The sequence below is a fragment of the Cucurbita pepo genome, chromosome 15, assembly GCF_057944985.1.
Source record: "Cucurbita pepo subsp. pepo isolate OVF chromosome 15, ASM5794498v1, whole genome shotgun sequence".
NCBI classification, from domain to species: domain Eukaryota; kingdom Viridiplantae; phylum Streptophyta; class Magnoliopsida; order Cucurbitales; family Cucurbitaceae; genus Cucurbita; species Cucurbita pepo.
Window position 1 is genome coordinate 3532839 of NC_141812.1, and position 11047 is coordinate 3543885.

General features: G+C 33.5%; 1 protein-coding gene across 1 annotated transcript; it reads right to left on the bottom strand.

Annotated features, from left to right (window-relative positions):
• Positions 1 to 3262: 3262 nt before the first annotated feature.
• LOC111811206 (basic helix-loop-helix (bHLH) DNA-binding superfamily protein) lies at positions 3263 to 6610 on the bottom strand. Its single transcript, XM_023697960.2, has 3 exons — positions 6179 to 6610; positions 5006 to 5365; positions 3263 to 3337 (listed from the first exon to the last, which is right to left on the bottom strand). The coding sequence occupies exons 1-3, from the start codon at positions 6506 to 6508 to the stop codon at positions 3263 to 3265; spliced, it is 765 nt and encodes a 254-aa protein (XP_023553728.2). The 5' UTR covers positions 6509 to 6610.
• Between the last annotated feature and the right edge of the window lie 4437 nt (positions 6611 to 11047).

Sequence of the window (11047 nt, forward strand, 5' to 3'; positions counted from 1 at the left end):
TTTTATTGTTGTCGATAAATTTATTTTTTTAAAAAAATAATTATAGATGGTTTGTGTTTGTTTTTTAATATTTTTTTATCTAAGATTATATTAAATAATTATGAATTGTGAATAAATAAAAAAATTTTAAAAAACTTAAAAAAGAAGTTAACAACGAGAGAACTCAACCCGAACCCAACCCAAAAATAGCGGGTTGGGTTGGGTTGGATTGTGAAAATTTTTGGGTCGGATTGGGTTATCAATCCAACCAACCCAAATTTTTGGGTTGGGTAAAAAAAATCTCTCAACCCAACCCAACTCGGACCATGTACATCCCTACAGAGGTGTCACTTGTTCCACCTCTAGTTCCTCAACAAGAGTCTCAGAAGTTTCTTGATTATCTACTACAACATCACTCGGTGAATTTTCCACAACTTACCTCAACTCCCACTTGCTTTGTTGTCACATAACCTTTATTCTTTTTCTCCTTGTACATGATATTTTCATAAAATGTCACGTCACAATGTCTTGGGACTTTTCTGTTCTTATCATCCCAAAACTAACCTCAACATGTCAGAAACATAGCCTATGAAGTAGCACTTCACAACCTCATCGTCAAACTTGTCTCTCTTCTCTAGATCAACATGAACATACGCAGTGCACCTCAAAGTTCTCAAGTGAGAGTACTTGGTTCTTTTCCTGTGCATACCCTTTTTGACAATTTGAACTCTAAGGGTATTGACGATCCTTTATTGATCCAGTAGACTATTGTATTTACAACATCAACCTAGAATATCTTAGGCAATCAAGAATGAATCCTCATATTCTTTGCTCGTACACTCAATGTTCTGTTCATCCTTTTAACAACATTATTTTTCCTTGCCTTACCAAGAACTGTCCTCATTAATCTAATTCCCTCAGCTGCATACAATGCTTTGCATTCTGATTTGTCGTACTCTCCTTCATCGTCAGACCTCAGACATTTGATCTTCAACTCGGTTTGATTTCAACTTCAGCCTTCTACTTCTTGAAGGTGACAAACACATCTGGCTTATGTTTCAGCAAATAAATCCACACCTTCCTGCTGAAACCATCGATAAAGGTGGCGTAGAACTTTGATCCACCAAGTGATGAAATTGAAGATGGTCCTCAAATGTCAATATGGATGATTTTCAACTGCACTTTATTCAGTTCTAGCCTTTGTGAAGCTAACTCGTTTCTATTTGCTTACAATGTAGCTCTCACAAGAGCTGATATCAACAAATTTTAGGTCTTCTAAAATTTCTTTTTGCAGCCAACATATTCATTCCCTCGACGCTCATATCTTCAAGTCTATTATGCCATAGATTTGAATTTGAAACACTCTCAGCAACAACAACCATGTTCATACACCCTGTAGTGGTGTATAAAGTTCAAGATTTTGTACCACGTGCTACCATCATAGCACCCTTCACAATCTTCCACGAACTCTTTCCAAACTTTGTTGCATAACTTATGCTATCCAACTGACCAATAAAGATCAGGTTGTTATTGAGACTAGGAATATATCTGATATCCTTTAATGTCCACTAATTTCTCTGGAGTTTTTATACAGATGTCCCCATTTCATTCAATCTCCAAGGCTTTGTTGCTGGTAAGATATGCCTTCTCGAAATTTCATGATTTGAAATTCCGAAATAGTTCCTTATTGGAGACGAGTGAAAATGTGGACCTCAATTCAAAAATCTAGAATTCAATCAGATTGTCCAAGTTGAGGATTAAAACATCCCCAGTGTCTTCTGCTAAATTTATAGAATCATTACATCTTCTGATTCGTGATTCTACGTACTCTTTGTTCTTGTACAATCTATCAGAAAGTGACTTTTTTCTCCACAATTCCAAAACATTTTGTTTGGTCTGTTTGGACGATTTTTACTGTTATTTGATTTTGATCGGTCTTTGTTTAGACCCTTCGATTTACTTCTTCTCATTTGGTTAACACTGAGAGCACTACCAGATACCAGTTGTTAAAATCATACAACACAACTCAATCTAAATGAACATAGAGAACAGAGAGAGAAAGAAAATGAAATGAGAAATATTGGCTAGAGATTTATATTGATGACTACAGGTATTTACAATAAAAGAGAATATAAATAAAGCAAGAAGTACATTTTCAAACCATTGACAAAGGGTATATATATGGTTCAGTTTACTATATATAACTTCCATTGACTATAGGGTATATATAACTTTAGCACGTATAATTATCTAATAGCTCTACTAGATATATCCTTTTTCTATACATTGTTTACTATATATGACTATTTACTTTACCATATATAACTATACTATGTATAACTATTGAACAAGTCATAAATAAGTAGCAGACTCTATGACCTAACAAGCTTAGGTATTAATGTTGCTTGAATAATTATCTAGTTTCTTGAAAGTAGTAAGTCATAGATATTTAGTGATAGAAATAAATGTAGGAATATAATGTATCTTATGCGGATATTGTTATGCATGAACAAATTTGTGTGTTGCATAATGTGAATGAAGCGACATTTTCTTGTACGTAGGACCTCATGCATATGTGGACTCCTTAAAGTCATGAAATTTTGAACGTATTCCTTCTTTTCTATATAAGTTTATTGAATGGAACTGATGCATGCCCAAGAGACTTGTGTATCATAGTGATGCAAATCTATGCATGCAAGTGATATATACCAAGTGAAGCTTATGTTGTATGAAAGTGATGTTCACCTAGTGGGTTTGTTATAAATGAAAGTGACGCATATCTCGAAGAAAAGAGAAGAATTGAAAACTCAAGGCTAAGTTTTTTGTTTCATCAAAGTCATATTAGTCCAACTCATGAATGCATGTGTTTGCATTTCCTGGAGTCACATGCTGGATATTTTTAATACTCAACATTTTCAAATTTTTATTTCGAGTACAGTCAAGATCATCCTAGATGACTGATGGAGTTTGGTACGAAGTTTGGTTTTCAATTTCTTAGGTTAACTATTTATGCAAGTTTGTTGCCCACAAAATTACAATTAGATTAATCTAAAAATCAGCTACTAAACATGTAATTGGACCAATACTTTATTTTTTACTCTACAAATTTCATTAGAACGCACAATATGAATAAATCCATAAATTTTAGATAATATGAACATAGTTCAATAATTAAGACATTTATTTTCTTAACGTTTGATCAACATTTTATTAACCATGTTAATAACACCACGAATAAGTATAAAAGGTATAAAGATGATGATGGTATGGATGTATAAATGAATCAACATAACCAAGAGATTACCCTTTTTCTGAATATTGATTTATAATCATCACCTTCTTCCACACTTCTATCCATCTGCACAAACACAAATCACACGTATAATAAAATTCGTTAAATGTTATATATACAACTATTCGAATATTTTAAGTTTTCTTTCAAAATTTATTGAGTTATATTCAAGTTGATAAATAAAATATTATATTTTATGAGAGAATTTTGTAATGGTTATAAATGTTTTTATTTATAAGTTATGATTATAAAATATGAATGTTACACAAGTTTTTTTTTTTTTTCTTTCTTTCGGTATAGTTTAAGTTGAATGTTTATATCAATGAATCTGAACATGATCAATCTTGTTTGTGAATGATTTAAAGAGCTTACTTTTCTGGAATTATGGATACTTAGATATAAATATCTACGTCTTGTTCTTCAACGACTTGTTAAATTAAATTTCCTACCATAGTTATGTTTAGGGCTGATTATTTTTCTCTCTTATCCAATAATTTATTTGAGAAATAGAAAAAGTAAATTAGAACAAGAAATATGTTTGATTTTTTGTTCAAAAATCATTATCAAACAATTTAGATCAATGAAATGCAGGCTAAATAGCTAAATTAACCCCAATATAAACTCATATTATCGTAAAAAATATATAATAAAAATGAAGAAAAAAAATTATTTCCTTTGATCATATTAATTAAAATTCTAAATTGATAATTATATCACTTTAAACCCTAAATTTTCATAAGTACCACTTATTGAAATACAAGAATTATAATAATAATTTTTTTTTTAGCTATCTTTGTTGGATTTTTGAAGAAAAATAATTTTATTTAGTTAATTTGAGCTAATTTTAAGGGTGTTCATATGAAATGATAATGGAGACTACCAAACTCAAACCATAAAAATTCTGTTAGTTTTTTTTTTCATGTTTGGGATGGATTGAATTTTAAAAAAAATCAAAAATTCAGTTCGGTTTGGAGGTTGACATTTTCTTTATCTAGTCAACCCGATCAACCAAAAACAAGGTTACAACTTAACTCTACTTTTAAAAAAATTAGGAATATTTAACGTTTGTAACCAATGTTGGTGATGCAGTATGACTCGTAAATGTTTGATATTTGAATTTTATGAGATTTTAGTTATTAATGTAATATGTACAGCGGATAACTAGAATTTTTTTAACATAATTAAAAAAAAAAACAACTCGACCACTGAACCCAACCCAAACCCAGTTTGGGTTGGATGGTCGTGTTGTTTTTCTTTAAATTATTTTTAAGAATCATATTTATCCACAATACATGTTACATTAATAATTAAAATCTCATAAAATTCAAATATCAAACATTTACAAGTCACAATGCATCGATAACATTGGTTGCAAACGTTAAATCTTCATAATTTTGGGTTCTGAAATCTACTTGGGTGACTCGAGTCACCAGCCTAACAAATTTGAAATTTCGAGTTTATTCAAAAGATTTTTCAACTCAACTCAATCCAACTCAATCCAACTCAACCCATGTACGCCCCTAGCTGATTTTAAATACAATCAAATAAAAACAGCTACAAATCACGATCAAAGACTCTAATTACTTCACTTATACAAGTTTAAGTTTAAATCGATACTAGTTTTAATTTATATGCCATAAATTGATATTTTCTCTAAGAAAAAAAAATTAAAATGTTCATAGATCAACAACAAATCATGAAAGAGATAAAAATTAAAGTAATTGAGAGAAATACCTGAAAATGCAAATGGGAGGTGAGGGTTGGATGATGAGGAGAAACACAAACTGTGGAAGCCCCAATGATCCGAAGGCCTTCTTCTTCAGCCTTTTGAATCAAATTTGAGAACTTAATCATATTGTTTCTTTGGTTTATGCATATTTGGATGATCACTTCTCCTTTGCAAACTTGATGCACCAAAACACTTAGATTATCATTTTCTAACCCTTCCTTTTCATCCACTAATACTCTTTCATTACTCTTTCCTTTCTCTTTTATCATTTTTTGCTTCTTTTCCTTCATATTTTCAATCTCCTTTTGTAGTGTGGGAATGTAATCTACAACTTTGTCGATTATGGTCGTCGAGCTCCACCTCTTCTGCAACAACCCTCAAATATTAGGGTTTCTATCTTCTTTATCGTTCATATCTCTCTCTAAGCTTTAAAAATGTCTATAGATTCCTAAACTTTGACAATTTTGTTGAATAGGACTTTAACCACACTTATGACACACTCTTTTAAGGTTAGACCTTTGCTATGGAGAAGAAAGAAAGATTTTTGGCTTCGACGGGAAAAACATTAGCTTTCTATCCATCTGTATTGGTCTTTTCACTCATTTTGCGGATTTCTTATTGCATAACAGAGTTAGTCGAGACTCATAGAACCAAAAGAGTAGAAGCATTTAGAAACATCACAAGCCGATCCTATTGCATGTTTTCAACATGAAATGTTGTAATGACCCATCTCTAAGATTTGCAATAGGATTTGGAATCTAGATTCTCGACACCTCGTATCCTCAATATTTGCCCACGACATGGCAAGTTACTTACTCTTCGATTCTAGAAGTAAAGATTATCCTCTTAGACCAGCACAGATCATTTCAACATGTTTTGTTCTCACACGCTAACTAGAAAAAATTTTAGGAGGTCACAAGAAATAGAATTGTTCCAAACAAGTGTCACTTAACTTTGGAGTTCTTATGATTGAGTTACCGAAAAGGAAGGTGCACTTTATTAGTATAGATAGTAACTTTCAATTCAAACTTTTCTTAGTATCTCTCATTCGAATGGGACTTTGATTCATTCATGTACCTCTCTCCTTTACTCGAATATCACAAATATCCGCAAACTTAAAAAGGGTTTGGATGAAACGTGTAATTTAACCTAAAAAACGAGAAGTAATACATACGAACCTTGGATCGTCGAGCATTAGGAAGCAAGGATCGAAGGGAAAAGTACAATTGAGAAAGCTCCATCCTCCTTTGTCTTTCTCTAGCATTATGTTCTTCTTTCTTAGCATTAGAGGGTTCAAAATTGGCATCCATGGCTGGTGGAAATGCTGCATTTTGTCTCCCTAAACCTCCATAAATGTCTTCCTCCAAACCCAATAATGCTGCAACTTCCCCCATAGACCCACCAATCTCACCACACAATGCTTCGCCACCTTTTGGCAATAGTGTTTGTTCTTCCCCATTGTTTTCATCGGTCAATGTATAATAACTCTCCCATGGTGTCACAGCCATACTTTAAGAACAAAAACTCCCTCTTTATCTTTGTTTCCTGCAAATCCATTCGAAACCACATTGAATTAGCCCATATCTTATGAAATTATCCTAATTTTAACTATAATCGGCTTATCCATGAACTCCAAAGTGTTTGACCTTTTTCCATAAAAGAAAACAACAACAACATGTTCTAAACAAAAAAGGGATAGAAACAAAGCAAAAGGAAAAGAAATTTAATTGGTTTAATGATTTGAGGGTACCTTTGATTCTCTTATCTGAGTTGGCTGCGAAGGAGGAAGGAGATAAACAAACTGGAAATCTGATTCGTTTTCATGGAGAAAACAAAGAGATGGGAATTAGGTCATTCTCTCTTCTTATACATCCCAACACAAAACCCCACCAATAAATATATATATATCTATAAAGTCAATTCTCAACTCAAAAATGTTTTTGTTTTTTGAAGATAAACTCAAAAAATTGATTTCTACAAATTTTAAGGACCCACTCGATAAATAAAATAATATGTCAGATGGGATTTATTTATTTATTATTATATTTTTCAGTTGTTTTAATTTTAATATTTTTTATCTTGTAATTCATGTGACAAATAGATTAGGTATGATGTTACTTAGTTTCAATTTTCTTTAAAGGAGGAGTATATGAATGAATTGAGACCATATTCGGATGAGAGCAATCTGACAAATGTTGTTATTGTTATGCGACCACCATACTATGAAGCTTTCCCAAACGATGTTTCCTATTTACATTCTCGTCTCTTAGAAAGAGTTCAACGATCGGACCAGACAGGTGCAGGTAGCTTGATCGCCTTACCCGTCATTCAAACACAAGCTGGAGACATAGCGGTTTATATTCCCGCTAATGTGATCCAATGGACAAATTTATTTAGAAACATAGCTCTTTTATCGTAGAATTAGACTCGCTATTAACGTTGGCTTATTTGTTAGTTGCGTTTGGTTTTCCACTCAGTTGAAAACTATAAAACAAGTTTACCGTAGTTCAAAATTGGAATTGGCACAATATCTTAAGGATACGATGATTAAGAAAAAATCAAAATTACTACATATACAAATAAGATGTATTTTCCTTTTCGGTGCCTCAATCATAGGAACTCTAAAATTAAGTGTGTTTTGCTTGAAATCATTTTGTGTTAGGCAATATCTTGAAAATTTTCATAAGATGCATGTGAGTGAGAACAAAATAACATAAAAAAACTCATGTTGGTCTGTGAGGATAATCTGAACTCGTGTTGATCTGTGAGGATAATCTTCACTCTTATAAGAATAAGGTCACGCGCACGAGAATGTCGTGGCCATTATTTCTTAATCTTAAACATGAGACTATATATTTACTATTTAGTCCTTCTAGTTTGATATTTAGTTAATACCAAACCATATTTAATCTATAAATAACTCATCGAACATTAAGATTGTAAGATTAAATTTATGAATGTATGAAGATCAAAATGTTTTTTTTAACCAAAATAATGTTTTTTTTCCTTCTTTTAATGCAATAGTTTATTTATATATAAAGTTTTGGGGGAAATAATGTCGGGTTAGGAGATTTAATGATGTGTACTACGAGTGCCAACTTTGTAGTACAAAAGTTGATGAACCCATAAGTGCAGTACAACCTCGTTTCCTCCATTTCTCTTTCCACGTTCTTTGGAATCTTGACCTTAAGAACTTATGGTTTTCGATGCACCAAAACCTTCTTCCAACTCTTATCTTCATAATGTTTTTCCATTTTAAAAACTCAACGTTGTCTCATACGCGTTTCAATCCGATTATCGAATTGTTTAGTCGAAGATTTTGTTTAATCCGATTATCAATTCGTTTGGTTGAAAGTGAAAATGAGTAAGAATTAAATAGTTTTATTTTAATTTAAAATTTTTCATAAATATACGGTAATATCACACATGGTTGGAAAGGAGAACGAAACATTCTTTATAATGGTGTGGAAACTTCTCCCTAGCAGCGAGTTTTAAAAACCTTGAAAAGAAGCTTGAAAAGGAAAGCTGACGATATCTATTAGCGGTAGGCTTGAGGGGAAGCCCGCTCGAAATGAAAAGTCCAAAGAGGACAATATCTGGTGGCAGTGAGCTTGAGGAGAAACCGCCCGAAAGGGAAAGCCCAAAGAGGACAATATCTGGTGGCGGTGAGCTTGAGGGGAAGCCCGCTCGAAAGGAAAAGTCCAAAGAGGATAATATCTGGTGGCGGTGAGCTCGAGGGGAAGCCCACTCGAAAGGGAAAGGTCAAAGAGGACAATATCTGCTAGCGGTGGGCTTGAGGGGAAACCTGCCCGAAAGGGAAAGCCCAAAGAGGACAATATCTGGTGGCGGTGAGCTTGAGGGGAAGCCTGCTCGAAAGGAAAAACCTAAAGAGGACAATATCTGATAGCGGTGGGCTTGAGGGGAAGCCCGCCCGAAAGAGAAAGTCCAAAGAGGACAATATCTGCTAGTGGTGAGCTTGAGGAGAAGCCCGCCCGAAAGGGAAAGCCAAAAAAGGACAATATCGGCTAGCGATGGGCTTGAGGGTAAACCCGTCCAGAACGGAAAGCCCAGAGAGGACAATATATGCTAACGGTTACCGTCAGTGCAAGCCAATTTTAGAATGAATAATAGAATCATTTTTTTTTATAGTTTCTAAAAAATTATAGATAATATAATCTCGTTTTTATTATTTATTCTTTTATTACAAAGTTACAATAAACCTTTATTTGCCCCTTTTTTTTTTTTTTTTTTTTTTTTATCTAGTCTTATATTTGATCGACCCAAATTTAGAAATCTAATAAAATTGAAATGTTCGCGGGCGAATATTTCCTCTTTTTATATGTGTTTCGGTTCTCGAGTTAGTTAGCCCATGAAGCGACTTCTGATAATAAATGGATTGGTCTTGGGTTCCTTATGTCATCCTACCCAATAAACCGTCTTCTCATAATATAATCTCGTTTTGTTGCTTAGATACTTTATCTTATAAATGAAAGTTTAGTTTTTGAGTTCGAAAAATATCCTTACGGTTAATTCAGATGGAAACAGATAATGTTTTGTTAAAAAAAAATACACCTAAACTTCTAAGAGAGTTCAAAAATATCATTATCATTAAATTTGGATGGAAACTGTTCGATAGGATTTAGGGTATCTTAAATTATCCTAAGTATTTCAAAATTATCATTAGGGATTAAAAAATTTCATTAATACCTTTAAATTTTTTTAAAAACTTTAAAAATAGCTTTAAACTTTTCAAAAATATCATTAATGTTAGGATATGAATTTTCAAAGGTAACATTAATACTTTTAAACTTAAAGTTTAAAAAGTTTTTAATGCTAACACTCTTGAACTTGAAGAGGAAAATGATCTATGAGATGTAGCTAAACAGAAAAAACTTTTTATAACTATTTTTTGTACGGAGGTTAAGGATGTTAATGCAACTTTTTAAAGTTCCAGTGGTATTTTTTAAGCATAGTACTAACCGTAAAAGTATTTTTAAAAGGGTATTTCTGAAATAAATTACTTCATCGGAACCCAATGGTAAGGAAAAACAACTCTTTAAAAAACTCGGAAATTTTGAGATTCACGGTGAGGCGCTGATTTTGCGAGGAAGAAACCACCCATGACTTCTACTTAAGCCTAATCCAAGGTGTGCGAGGTTGCGATCGACGACGCGTATTCGTTCTCTTTTTAGTGAGCGTATGGTGTCAGGAGAGTCATCAAGCCTCAGGAGGTATGGTGCAAGCAGTTGAAAACTGAACAATGGCTAGAATTGTGCATGGATCGTTGGTGGAACCCAATTTTGGTGAGGAATTGCCGTTTTCTAAAACGGGCGAAGAAGATGAAGCCAGCGGGTTGAGATCCGAGTTTGGATTCAGTGTAAGCAATCCATTTCAGTTGAAGACGTGACAGCCCAAAAGCCCAAAACCCTTGACCTAATAACCTATTGAGAGATGCTCGGCCCGCTCGAAAGACTGCAATCGGTGTCATCCCCAGACCCGTCCCGATTGTAGACATGACTCGTGTTTCGACCCACGACTATCGCTTGACTCCCCACTTGCGGTGCATGTGATATGACCTATCGTGACTCGCTCTTGACTCCACTCGGTGTGCTCGTCTTCGGCTCGATGACTCCTTCGCTTAGCTTGGCAACTTATTTGGCTCGGTATAGGGTATTTGGTACCGTGGCCTATGTTTTCGACCTTTTCAATGTTGATTTTGATCTTACGATAGGCATTTAAGATCAGTATAATCTCCAATGGCTCAATTTAAACTATTTTGAGCTAGAATTTGAAGTTAAGCTCATTAGAATTTTATTAATACTTTGTCATGAGTCTACCTAGGTTGAAATAAACCTTCTAGGGATGAAATTAAGCTAGTTTGAGGAATGATTTGGGATCGGCCTAGTTCAAACGTGTAAGTGGTTCTACGGTTGGTTGGTTAGAAGAATCGTATGATGTATGATGATGCATGCCCCATGACCCCTACATGCATCATAATTAGGAATATTAAGCTATGCTACGTATGCTATGTGATGACATGTTATGTA

What these genes read in the sequence shown, in the direction of transcription:
- LOC111811206 (XM_023697960.2), bottom strand. Translation starts at nt 6,508, where the DNA reads ATGGCTGTGACACCATGGGAGAGTTATTATACATTGACCGATGAAAAC. An exon ending in CTAATGCTCGACGATCCAAG is followed by an intron (nt 5,366 to 6,178) that starts GTTCGTATGTAT and finishes GGGTTGTTGCAG; the next exon opens with AAGAGGTGGAGCTCGACGAC. An exon ending in CCTCCCATTTGCATTTTCAG is followed by an intron (nt 3,338 to 5,005) that starts GTATTTCTCTCA and finishes GTGTTTGTGCAG; the next exon opens with ATGGATAGAAGTGTGGAAGA.